This window comes from Bos mutus, chromosome 7 (assembly GCF_027580195.1).
Source record: "Bos mutus isolate GX-2022 chromosome 7, NWIPB_WYAK_1.1, whole genome shotgun sequence".
In the NCBI taxonomy this organism is placed as follows: Eukaryota; Metazoa; Chordata; class Mammalia; order Artiodactyla; family Bovidae; genus Bos; species Bos mutus.
Window position 1 is genome coordinate 107577802 of NC_091623.1, and position 13728 is coordinate 107591529.

Genomic DNA, 13728 nt, shown 5'->3' on the forward strand with positions numbered 1-13728 from the left:
GTTGTTCACATTGGGCTTCACAGCTTGCCCATTGGGAGCTTTTTCAGTTTGTCTCTTGTGTTCCTTTGACACAGTCCCCCATAATTGTGGGGTGTTTTTCTGGGTTTTGTTTGTTTTTGAGCACTTCCTTTCTTCTGACCCTGTAAGATGTCCCAGGCTCATCTTTCATATTTCTTGCCCCTGTCCTTAAATTGGCTGTTTTCTAAGAAAACTTCTTTCTGTAGGTTTTGTCCGTTTTCTTTGTTATAGTTTACGTACCATTTTGATAGCTGCTGTGCTAGGCCCTTGGCATATACTATCTTTTTTAATCCTAATGTCAGAGGCATTAGGTAGCGTTTAACTTCATTTCATAAATAGAAAAAGTGAGTCTCAAAAAGGATTTACCCAATGCTACACAGTTAAAAAAAGAGTTAGGATTCAAGCCCAAATCTGACTCCAGAGCTTGCACTCTGAACCATTACTCCACAGACCAGGCTCCCCTGTGTTCTTAGTCAGCATTAGGTGGAAGCTCTGCTATTGTAAACTGCTGTGCCATTTTGTTAGGCAGATAAGGCAGAAGCCAGCCCAGTTCTCCTCTGGGAAGATGCTGCAGGATGCCAGCCACACTGATCCCTTCCTTCTCTGAACCTCATTCCCACTGAGAGTTGAAAACCTTCCCTGAATGTGGAAATTCTTTATGTGCTTTCTTGGGGTTTTCTCTGTTTATCTGCATTCCCAGATCACATTGTTAGTTCCTCCGAGAGCAAAGAAAACACACTACCAGGTAGGATTATGAAGATAAATAACTTCAGAACAGACTGTGTTACGCAACTGGCATCAAAAGCAAATATTAAAATCTGTGCCCTTCATACCTGGACAGCATAGATCTCAATGGAAGGGATGCTGCATTATTGTCATGGTTATTTTCCATTTCCTGATGGACAAGGAGCTTCTCCCTTCCTGTTGTCCTGGGCCAAGGACAGTATATAGTATGTTTTAGACACTCAGTATACATAAGATGCTTAAGAGAAGTTCCTGGGTCCTGGACTAGACACCATTTGCTCTTGACTTATGCAGTTTAACCTGCTTTTTCCACGTAAGAAAGCAGAAGTAAGAAGTGGCCCTAGAGATAGACTGATAGCAGTGAGAAATGATAAGCCTCTGGTTCATTCAGAAACCTCACTCAAAGAGACAGTAAGAGGACAAAACTAAAAAGGAGTAAGCTTACATTGTCACTGAGAGAGGAAGAAAAATGGAAAGGGATGATAGACAGTCAGGGAGACGGGGCTGACCAGGCAGAGCTGGAATCTACAAACATGAAGTGAAAGAAAATAAATAAATCAAGGAAGAGGATCCATGATACAGAGCCTGGAAAGTCTCGGGAGCTAGATATCCCTGAAGACTTGAGAGTCACTGTCCAGAATCAGTAGAACAGGGTTACTTTTCCACAAAGCACTTGAGGTGCAGTGCCCAGAGTCCACAGTAGCCATGATGCACTCTGGAGTGAGGCTGACAAAAGGCACTGGTTGGAAAATCTGCATAAAGACCAACTGAACTCAGCATCTATACCCAGCTCCCACCCCCAACTGACCCAGCTAGGAAGTAACCTCTCCAGCCTAGCAGAAGATAGGAGGATTTTTATCTAGAATGTTAAGCCATCCAGAAGGATTAAAAAGTCTTCTCTAAATAGAAAAGAGGCAAGAATATATAGGAAGGAGAAAAATCACAATTGGAAAATAAACCACTTAAGCCAGTACATAAAGTAAATTTGTGTGTGTGTGAAAGTGATGATAACTGCAATGAAGAGCAAAAGGATACATATGAAGTTGTAAATGAGATCAAAATCATAAAACGTTGGGGAGGGGAGTAAGAAAATGAAGAGTTTTTTAGAATTTGTTTGCACCTATATGACCACCCATATGATCACCAGTCTAAAGCAAGTAAATATAATAGTGGTTTAATGTACTTGAAAACAGGGTAATCACAAATGAGGAAACATTCAGTAGATTTACAAAAACCAAAAGGAAGAGAACTCAAGCATAATTCAAAAGAAAACCATCAAGCCACAAAAGGAAAAACAGAAAGAAAGGAACAAAGGAAAAATACAAAATCAACTAGAAAAGAGGATTGTAAATGGCATTAAATACATACCTCTCAATAATTACTTTAAATGTCCATGGACTAGCTGCTCCAATCAAAAGACATAGAGTGGCAGATTGTATAACAATATGCTGCCTACAAAGAAAAAGTCCAATTCAAATGATACATGCACCCCAGTGTTCATAGCAGCACTATTCACAAAGCCAAGACATGGAAGCAGTCTAAATGTCCATGGACAGATGAATGGATAAAGAAGATGTGGTACATGTACACAATGGAATACTACTCAGTCATTTACACAGTGAAATAATGTCATCTATAGCAACATGTTTGGACCTCGAGATTATTATACTAAATGAAGTAAGTCAGCAAAAGACAAATACATGCCATATGATATCCCTTATATGCGAAATCTAAAATATGATGCAAATTAACTCCAACAGACTTCCAGACATAGGAGAAAAAAAAAAAAAAAACTTGTGGTTACCAAAGGGGAGAGAAAGGAGGGATAAACTAGGAGTTTGAGATTAGCAGATACATACTGCTGCTGCTGCTGCTAAGTCGCTTCAGTATGTCTGACTCTGTGTGACCCCATAGATGGCAGCCCACCAGGCTCCTCCATCCCTGGGATTCTCCAGGCAAGAACACTGGAGGGGGTTGCCATTTCCTTCTCCAATGCATGAAAGTGAAAAGTGAAAGTGAAGTCGCTCAGTCGTATCCGACTCTTAGCGACCCCATGGACTGCAGCCTACCAGGCTCCTCCGTCCATGGGATTTTCCAGGCAAGAGTACTGGAGTGGGGTGCCATTGTCTTAATAAACAACAAGGTCCTACTGTATAGTACAGGAAATTATATTCAATATTTTGTAATAAACTATAATGAATAAAAGAATATGAAAAAGAATATATATATATAGAAAACTGAATCACTTTGCTATATTCCAGAAACTAACACAACATTGTAAATTTACTATCTTTCAATTAAAAATAAAAGTTAGATCGCAGCCATTCTGACTGGCGTGAAATGGTACCTCATAGTGGTTTTGATTTGCATTTCTCTGATAATGAGTGATGTTGAGCATCTTTTCATGTGTTTGTTAGCCATCTGTATGTCTTCTTTGGAGAAATGTCTATTTAGTTCTTTGGCCCATTTTTTGATTGGGTCATTTATTTTTCTGGAATTGAGCTGTAGGAGTTGCTTGTATATTTTTGAGATTAGTTGTTTGTCAGTTGCTTCATTTGCTATTATTTTCTCCCATTCTGAAAGCTGTCTTTTCACCTTGCTTATAATTTCCTTTGTTGTGCAGAAGCTTTTAAGTTTAATTAGGTCCCATTTGTTTATTTTTGCTTTTATTTCCAATATTCTGGGAGGTGGATCATAGAGGATCCTGTTGTGATGTATGTTGGAGAGTGTTTTGCCTGTGTTCTCCTCTAGGAGTTTTATAGTTTCTGGTCTACAAGCAATAAATGCTGGAGAGGGTGTGGAAAAAAGGGAACCCTCTTACACTGTTGGTGGGAATGCAAACTAGTACAGCCACTATGGAGAACAGTGTGGAGATTCCTTAAAAAACTGGAAATAGAACTGCCTTATGACCCAGCAATCCCACTGCTGGGCATACACACTGAGGAAACCAGAATTGAAAGAGGCACGTGTACCCCGGTGTTCATCGCAGCACTGTTTATAATAGCCAGGACATGGAAGCAACCTAGATGTTCACCAGCAGTCGAATGGATAAGAAAGCAGTGGTACATATACACAATGGAGTATTACTCAGCCATTAAAAAATACATTTGAATCAGTTCTAATAAGGTGGATGAAACTGGAGCCTATTATACAGAGTGAAGTGAGTCAGAAAGAAAAACACCAATACAGTATACTAACGCATATATATGGAATTTAGAAAGATGGTAACAACAACCCTGTATACGAGACAGCAAAAGAGACACTGATGTATAAAACAGTCTTGTGGACTCTGTGGGAGAAGGAGAGGGTGGGATGATTTGGGAGAATGGCATTGAAACATGTATAATATCATATATGAAATGAGTCGCCAGTTCAGGTTCAATGCACAATACTGGATGCTTGGGGCTGGTGCACTGGGACGACCCAGAAGGATGGTATGGGGAGGGAGGAGGTAGGGAGGGTTCAGGATGGGGAACACATGTATACCTGTGGCGGATTCATTTTGATATATGGCAAAACCAATACAATATTGTAAAGTTTAAAAATAAAATAAAAATTTAAAAAAATAAATAAATAAAAATAAAAGTTAAACCAGAATAACTCTAGGCTCTGGTTGTTAGACAGAACGAATGCAGAAAACAGGTTTGAAGTAAAGTCTGTCCAATGAATAGTAACATATCCAGCCCTCTCCCCCTCTAACATCAGAACTGATTTCTAAGGTTATATCTACCACCTGCCTGGCAGGAATTTAGACAATTCCTCTTTGATGAAACTAGCCCACAGGTACTGACTGCCCACAGATACTGACATTTGGAGGTTCTCCATTGAATTAGCCAATTCACCACTACAGTACACTATGGCAGGGTCTGCCCTTCCAGAAACACAGAGCTTCCAAAGAGCTTTTTTATTCCCCTGTAAGAGAGAATGAAAGTGTTAGTCACTCAGTCAGTGTCCAACTCTTTGTGACCCTATGGGCTGTAGCTGGCCAGGTTTCTCTGTTCATGGAATTTTCCAGGCAAGAATACTGGAGTCGGAGGCCAGTGTTCCCTTCTCCAGGGAATGCTCCCAATCCAGGGATAGAACCCAGGTCTCCTGCATTGCAGGCAAATTCTTTACTATCTGAGCCACCAGGGAAGCCCCAAAGAAAGGATAGTGTGTCAATCAAAGAAGGGATGATATAAAAGAAAGATTCAAAGAATAAGAAAAAGCTTTTGAAAATTACAGGTATGGTAGTAGAATTTTTTTTTAATCAGCAGAAATATGGGACCTTTAAAGCTGAGGTTATTTCCTAGAAAATAGAACGTAAAGAAAAAGGATTCAACATTGGAAGGGAAAAAAAGCATTTTTTACATGAAGCATTTATCTATTCTATGAAAAGAAAAAAACAGTAGGCCAGAAAGGAGAAGGAAATGTAATTAAAGAGCTTGATTTCATTTACCTGTGGGCAGTATACACATAACCTTAAAAATGTAGATTCTGAATCTTGATTTGACCAAAATTATATGCAAGAGTTCATACCATTGCAGAAATTCAGCGGCTAACATCTAAAGCCAATCAGAGAGAGCACAGAGCATATTTTGGGCCATAGAGAGGGAAGTACCTGAAGGAGAATCCTGGCAGATTGAAAGAGATGTGAACCACTGCTCTTCAATATAAGCTTTGGAGTATTTGATGTTTATATAGACTGTCTTCATATAAGAACAGGTAATTTCAAAATGTCAGCATGATGGAGCCATTAAGTGTTCAAATAGCTACCTGCGTACAGTAACCCCTGGAAAACATTGTAGGACAAATAATGTTTATTGAGTGGTTTTGAGTCATCAAGAAAAGGTGTGATTCTGTTCTGCTTGTTGTGCTCTAGAGAAGCAAATTAATGGGGGTTCTTATCCATCCAAATGCTGCAGGCTTTAGTTGTTTGAGGAGAGTCCTGATGTGGACTCTCCTGCTGTCCGGAAGTAGGGGAGATTTTACGTGCTTTCTTCCTCATGTCCCACACAGCTCAGCCTGTGTCCAGGAGAATCTGGGCTGATTGGCCACTGACTGACTTGCTGATAATCCACAGCAGTTTTGGGTCTGCCAAACTCCTTTCCAGTAGGCGAGGCTAAGCCTCCCCCTGGTCTCCCATAAGCCCCTTGTCCTTGGATGGTTGCCTTGAGGTTAGTTAGGGAAATTCACTGGCCCCAGAGCAGGCTGTCCTGCAGCAGAATTAACCTCCCCAGGCCCAGGGGCTACAGTGGGGAGTGGGACGGAGACAGGAAATAGAAGCAGCTAAGTGGGCAGAATTTAGTGTCTCCTCAGACATGGAAGTGTTTCCCCTACTCATTCTGATACCGCAGAGACCCCAGGGGTGCTTTTCTTGGCTGCTTTTCCCTGGTTTAACCTCAGCCAGCCAACCCAGAGAACAAATATGATGGCACTGACCCAGCTGTCAGGGGAGGCACTTCAGAGTTTGTTAGCTGGTGGTTCCTGCTGTTTTCCCAGCAACCTTTCTGTTATCAGGTATTTGGGAGGATCACAGCAAGGTGTCCCAGGCTAGAATGAGGCTTTTTGTTTAAATCCTGATGTAGCAAAGACTGTTTGCCAGCGTGTTAGCACAACAGATCAATTAATGCTAAGGTATTATATTTTGACATAGCAATAAAAGGGAATGGCTGGCTGTAGTTTATCTCTCGCTGTAAACTTTGATCAAAGCTGTTAGGAGATTTTTTTTTTTCCTCCTCAATAGAATTTGGTGAATATTAAGGACAGGCAGGTACATTTGAAAATACTGGCATTTCAAAGACAATAGTGAAAAACTTGCAGCTATAGGGGGATCCTTTGAAATCTGGAAACAGAATAGTGGACATAGAAGATACCCAAAACTTAGTTCACAGGTGGATTGTAAGGATGAGGATATACAAAGAAAGGTCGTCTTCCCCACCCTCCATTCTTTCTTGCTCCCCCAACCCCCTCCTCCTCCTGCTTCTGTCACTAAACTGCCCTGTCCACCCTGTAGTTTAATAATAATAATACATGTGACATCACATATCAAGAAACTTGAAACTTAGAACCCTTAACTCTCTCAGTCAGCCAACTGGAATGTGGTAGAGATTGGAAACTAGGTAGCTTGACTCCAGGGCTTCTACTGTGTGCTTAGAGAGGGCTCAGTTATGTCAGCCCCAGCTGCTGCTGTTGCTATCAGTTTTGCAGAGAATGAACCACAGAGCAATTAAGTTGCTCAGAATCACACACTGGTCAGTGACTGTGGAGCTTATCCAGTTCTCTGATTCCAGGTCACCCCTCTCTCTGCAGTGTCAGGTTGCTCAATATATGAAGAGTTAAGTACATTAACTTCTGGAAACCTATATCCCCCTTGCAGTTTCCAAGTTCTGAATTCTCACATTGCTTGAACTTAAAAAGCTTACTTTTTAACTTTTCCGTAGAAGAGTTAAGCAATGCCAGAAGCAATGGCAAAAATAAACAATTTTTGGTTAAGATTTGTTTTCTAATGGACAGGGGAAAAAAGAACTATGTCAACTTTAGATTCAGTGTATTTCTTCTTCCCTGTTCCAATTAAAAAACAAAACAAAAAAAAATATTCATTCACCAGGCAAAATTTTAATTTTAAGCCATTAATGGAGGGTGGGGGTCAGTGACTCAGTGGTTGCCTGGATGTGGCAGTTCTCTCCTCCCTCAACACTAGGACAAGAGCTCTCACTCAAGGGTAGCTGGTTCCTCAGGGCTTGAGTGAGTCGTCCATCCGTTTTAGCAGTTAACCTTGGGTGAGAGGATCATGGCTCTAACCATCAGTGTGTGGACAATGCCTGGGTGGTGGCCGCCCCCCGCCCCTGACCGCGCCTCTTGTGGAAACAACTCAGACCTTGACCTGAGCTGCAGTCAGCACACCCCTGTCTCTTAACCATCTCCAGGCACTGGGCTGGGCCCACGAATCGCCAGTTTTAGAAGGAAAAAGAGATGAGAGAGTCCATAATCTTTCTTGTTTTTTTGTTCCAACTTGGGAAAATCCTATCCTACCTTGGGAAATTCAGCTCACACATGACTACCCCCTTTGCTTCTCTCTGCGCATCCTTAAGCCAGGAATAGCCTCACGCTTCAGGAAAGTCTCAGCACACCGTTTTCCACTCTCTAATCACCCTTGCCGTTCCCTGCCTGGTCGTGTAGGTGTGTGTGCTGTGTCATTGTCCCCATCGGAACGTAAGACTTTGAAGCTGAAGGGGGTCTTTCCCATCTTCATTTTCCTCACAATTCATGGCACAGTGGTTTCTCTGTATTTGAGACTGAATCCATAGTGGCTTTACTAAATTTTTAGGCAGATGCCATGTGGCAACAAGGGTTTGAAAAGATGAGGATGACTATCCACATTCTCTTTTCTAATAACAACTATCTGGTTACTGACATATTCTGTCAGAGATTCATCCTTTGATTTATAGCTTTAGTTTATTCCAAGCAAAGAACATCTAAGTTGAGGGCTGACAAACTATGGCCTATGTCTGCCTGTTCTCAAACGGCCAGTGGACGGAAATAGTTTTTGGTTGTGGTGGTGGTTTAGTCGCTCAGTCGTGTCCGACACCTTGTGACCCCATGGGCTGTAGCCTACCATGGGATTTTCCAGGCAAGCATACTGGAGTGGATTGCCACTTCCTTCTCCAAGGGATCTTCCCAACCCAAGAATCAATAGTTTTTAGTATTTTTAAAAGGGGAGGGGGGAGAAGAATAACATTTTATGACATGGTAAGATTATATTGTTTAAAATTATATGAAATTCAATTGTCTTGGTCCATGAAGAAAGTTTTATTGGAATACAGCCATACCCATTTGTCTATGTATTGTCTATGACTTGTTTTCACAAAAACAGCAGATATGAGTAGTTAACATGGAGACAATATGTCCCACAAAGCCAAAAATATTTATTATCAGGACCTTTATAGAACAAGCAAGCCAGTGTTTGTTCTGAGTCATTCTCAGAAATGTCTGCCACCATGTGGAAGAGGAATCAGGTGCCCTTTTTGATAAAAGGGAGATGGATTGAAGGTAGAGGATGCCTGGAAGAAAAAAAAATCTGGATAAAGAAAAGGAAAAAAGGGGAGGCAGAGGTCTTCTTGGAGATGCTGGATCTCCTGGGTTGTGTGTCCACATGTGGTAAACATCTCTACAAAAAGCATACCATCCTCCCACAGAGCACCTGGATTCTCACAGCTGGTGGACCTGCTGGAGGGGTAGACCTAGTGTATTTCACACAAGCATTTACTCTCCACTAAGGGCTCTGCGTGATTCCTTTGGAGAAAATGGTGAACTAGAGAGGGTGAAATTAGGAGACTATCAACATTCCTGATCATCCCGTGTACCAGAGCTAACTACCATCTACAGCAAGAGCTAAAGGGCTCTATTTTGGATTCAACAAATTTGGGTGTGTATGTGTATATGAAATCTCTTTTGAGTATATCTGTCTATCTGTGTGTCTGTCTGGGGAAAATCCATTTTGGCTGAATGCCAATTAATTATCATATATGTGGGGATAACTAAACAGCTAGGATTTTCAAATAAAGATACATCAATTAGAATTTTATTTCCCAGGTGGTTCAGTGGTAAAGAATCTGCCTGCTGGGCAGGGGATGCAGGTTCTATCCCTGGGTTGGGAAGATCCTCTGAAGAGGGGAATGGCAACCCACTACAATATTCTTGCCTGGGAAATCCCATGGACAGATGAGCCTGGCGGATTATAGTCTATGGGATTGCAAAGAGTCAGACACAACTTAGCAACTAAACAGCAAAAAATAAAAAAAATAACAAAGATCAGTTCAGCCCTTGGAGAGTTGGGACTACAGTTATTTAGAGATCTTTTGTCACCATCTGTAAAATAAAAAACTGGATCTATTTTATAGTGCTGCTAAGTTGCGCTGCTAAGTCACTTCAGTCGTGTCCAACTCTGTGCGACCCCAGAGATGGCAGCCCACCAGGCTCCCCTGTCCCTGGGATTCTCCAGGCAAGAACACTGGAGTGGCTTGCCATTTCCTTCAGGGATCTTTATTCAATATCTTATAAGAACCTATAATGGGGGAAAAAAAAGAAATCTGCTATTTTCATGTGTTTCTCTTATTTTCTTATTACAGGGTAACGCCCTATACTTCAAATCTGCCAGAAATGTTACAGTGAACATCCTCAATGAACAGACTAAAGTACTAACTCAGCTGATAACAGGTAAGAAAAGAAAGAACTCAGTAGTGCCTGGTTCGGGCTAAGCACTCAGAAAGCATTGAATGGAAGGGTGAATTAAGCACAGTGTGATGGATCTAAGAAGGAACGTCTGCTCACACATTTTACAGCCTCAGAAAAGAGAACAAAGCATGTGTTCCATGATGCTACTCAAGGGTAGAGGCTCATTCTATACACACATTTAACTTATGCAAATCTGATGATACTCATTTAGGGGGTAGGGAGGAAGAATAAACAATTTTTCATGTAGCATGGCCCCTAAACACCAGCCAGCTGCTTCAGCTGGTGCTCAGCCACAGGGAAGCTCTCTCCTCCAGTGCCGCAGGAAAAGCTGGCTGTGTTGGATTAATTGGGAGATAGCACAGCATATACAAAACCATGCACATCATACTTTATGGATTGTAAAAGGGATTTGTAGTGATAGTTTGAATCCGTGCCATATTTGCCCTACATGCTGACTTTGAACCTAGCTCCATTGCGAGATGCAGCTGTATTCCTCCCCCACCCTGAATATGTTTCTGTGGTTCCTTTTAATAGAGCAGATCTGCTTCTAACAGCCACGGAAAGCACTCAGTGGGGTTTAAGCTGCATAGTCCTGAAATTTAAACAAGGATAGGTTATTCACAATAACGACTCTAATGATGAACACGGGTCTCATGGTCACATAATGTGTTGGGTGGTATTACCCCCTCTGTAGGTTATGAACAGCAGTAAACAGGATCCTCTGTGCACCCCCACAGTGGATGGGGGAAAGGGACTGTGTCTGAATGGCATTGTTAGACTTCCAGACAGAAGATGCCATTTGTTTGGCTTCAGGGCTGAGAGAGAGGTATACAGATGGACATTTTGAGAAGCCAGTTGCCTGAATGTCCTGACAGATAATTGGGACTGAAACATCTGGAGCTCCACTCATCAACATGCCACAGGGAGGCAGGTGCCTTTGTGCCCAGACTCTCACTGGGGCGGGGTGGGGGTGTGTGCCTCACCCTCCCGCTGCAGGATGTGGGTGTCTGGAGGGACGCAGTCAGCCAGTAGGTGACTTGGACCAGCTCCCACTGGAGGAGCTGCTGTGGCAGAGCCCGAAATCCATAAACAACAAGCTCTCCAGCCGGCACCCGGCTCAGTGGCCTGGCTTCTCTAACATCTGGCCCGCAGTCACGATGCTAAATAATTAAATAAATAGCTTCAGTAAGCAATGATTTAAGCAGCATGTGTGAAAATTGCCTCCAGGAGGGAAATAAATCCGACCTCCAGCTCCCAGATTCCCGCGTTCAAAAGGAACTTATTTAGCCTGTTGATCATTTGCCATTTATTTGCAGTGGGAGATTTGGTTGACTTGAGAGATTTTGTTTTGATAAAGCTGGAATTGGATGCATGACTGTTAGGAAGAGTCAGTCTCTCTCCCTCTCCTTCCCCACCCCTCCCCCCATCCCCACTTTTTACTTCTCTTCCAGCTCCCCTCTTTTCTCCCCTTCACCCCATTCTCCCTCCCTATCTCTCCTTCTCCCTGGTCTCCCTCTGCCTCCCCCATTTCCTCCCTCCTCTTCCCTCTTTCTCTATTTCCTTCTTTCTTCCTCCTCCTCCCTCCCCTTTCTCTCTCTCCTTTTCCTCTCCCATTGTTCTCTCACTTGTCCCTCTCTCCTCCCCATCTTCTTTCGTCTCCTCTGCTCAGGGCAGACCCCAGAGCAGAGACCCCTGTTTACTTCTTAAGGTAGGGCACAAGGTAATATCAAATGAGATGGGCCAAAAGCCAGCCTAACACCAGCTGGTAGCAACCTTTCAAGATGCCTTCTAGAGTGGATAGTGCATATGTCTAAGTAGAATCTCCGACATAGATAGCCAAGCACAGACTCCCTAAGGTTTTTCTTCAGGGTTCTCCTTTTACACTGATACACGTGGGGGAAAGCACAGAGCAGGTCCAGGAGAAAATACCTCCTAAGGCCTGTTATACTTTGCGGTGTGCTTACCTGACAGCAAATGCTACCAGCTGCCCCAGCAGCCAGGTTTACTAAGACAGTCCTGAGGATTCAAGAATTCTCCTGCTTATTACCTAATGACTGTCTCAAAAGCCCAGAAGAAATTCTAGTGTTGGCAATTCAGATGATCTTTTCACAAGAAACAATGTTCTAAATGATGGTTAGGCTCCCAGGCGAGATCACAAAACACATATTTGACTCATGCCTCTGCTGGTTTAGTACTGCCTTGGTAGTAGGTGCAAAGGGGGAACCCTCTGACCTGCAGAGAGGAAAGTTGTAGAAGTCTGACACAGCATCTCACCAGAGTGGGAAAAGGCCCCGGAATGAAGGGGATGAGGAAAGAAATGAGACTTCAAGGCCCCAGGTCCTTCCAGCTTCCAGGTGGCAGTAGCAGCACTGGGACACGGCTGGCGCGCCCTGATGGAGGAGGTGAATTGAGGAGGTGCTTCACGCATAGGCCACTGTCAGCAGAAAGGGATTAACTGAAAATGAGTTTCAGGTTACAAATAGTGATCTTTTCCATCCCAGAGAGGAACAGTGAGTTTGCCAGGAGACCTCCTGAGCGGTCTCCAGCTCCATTTACTTTTCTCTGTAGAATTTTTTTTTTTTTTTTTTTTAAGATTTCGCCCGACATCCACGGAGGTTTGGCAGCCCCAGGTGAAATCAACAACAGAACAAGCCATCTGCACCATGGAGCCAGTGGTCTCTCTGTGGGGTTTTGGCTAAAACACCAACTACTGAGCTTTATATACCCAAATGATTCTGGCCCCGGATAAAGTCCATTTTGTATTCTGAGAAGGCCTGAAAAACAAAATAACTTAATTGTCTTGTGTTCTCTGTTGGCTGTCATCTCTTCAGTACACGCACTTGCATCTCACACACCGTTAATAGGTTCAGAGAAAACTCAGCTTACACACAGGCCAGTGTTCTTGACTCCTTGGGAGTATGTCTCGTGGTCTTGCCCAAGTCCTTGAAAACACAGTCCAGGCGTTTGTGTTCCCAAGTCATTACACCATATCTGAATCAATCCAGATTGGGCAAATTGCACTCACCCTGTGCCCATGCTGAGATCATTCATTCATTACCACTAGACCTCCTTATCTGCAGTCTTCACCCTAAAAAGAAAAAGTAACATCCTCAAAGAATTCCTAAGTAATACAGGTTTTACTGAAAGTTTTGCTGTGACCAAGAAGATAGCTGCATCTTAGCCATCCTTAAGCAGCCTAATCCCAAACCCTCATTGAACGCATCTGTCCTTACAAGCCTCTCTCATCCTTGACTCTAGCTTCCTAATACCTCGCATCCTCAAGAGCTCCTCTTCTCATCGCACCAGCCTCCTTTCCCTTTCCAGACAAGTAAACACGCCTTTTCTGCCATGGAACGATTCTGAGGCTGCAGTTCCAGATGCAGATCTACCATTAGCTCACTTGGTGACCTTGAGGGAGCCCTTGGCTTTGCTGTCGTTTGCTTCCCAGGTGGCACTAGTGGTAAAGAACCCGCCTGCCAATGCAGGAGACACAGGAGATGGAGGTCCATTCCCTGGGTTGGGAAGATCCCCTGGAGGAGGGTATGGCAACACACTCCTGTGTTCTTGCCTGGAGAATCCCATGGACAGAGGAACCTGGCAGGTTAACAGTCCTTAGGGTCACAAAAGAGTCAGACACAACTGAAATGACTTAGCACACACATTCTCACACCCAGCATGATGGCAGTCAGAGAAGACGTCTTAGTCCCATGCCATTTGGAAATGTGTGCTCTGTCAGCTGTTTCAATCCCC

General features: G+C 43.1%; 1 protein-coding gene across 2 annotated transcripts in view; it reads left to right on the top strand.

Moving 5' to 3' along the window:
* Positions 1-13728, top strand: part of SGCD (sarcoglycan delta) — a 1106775-nt gene that overhangs the window by 929383 nt on the left and 163664 nt on the right. For both annotated transcript variants that reach the window (XM_070374675.1, XM_005891720.2), the window contains one exon: positions 9873-9960. In XM_070374675.1, the coding sequence (XP_070230776.1) occupies positions 9873-9960 (88 nt within the window). The remainder of the gene's footprint in view (positions 1-9872; positions 9961-13728) is intronic.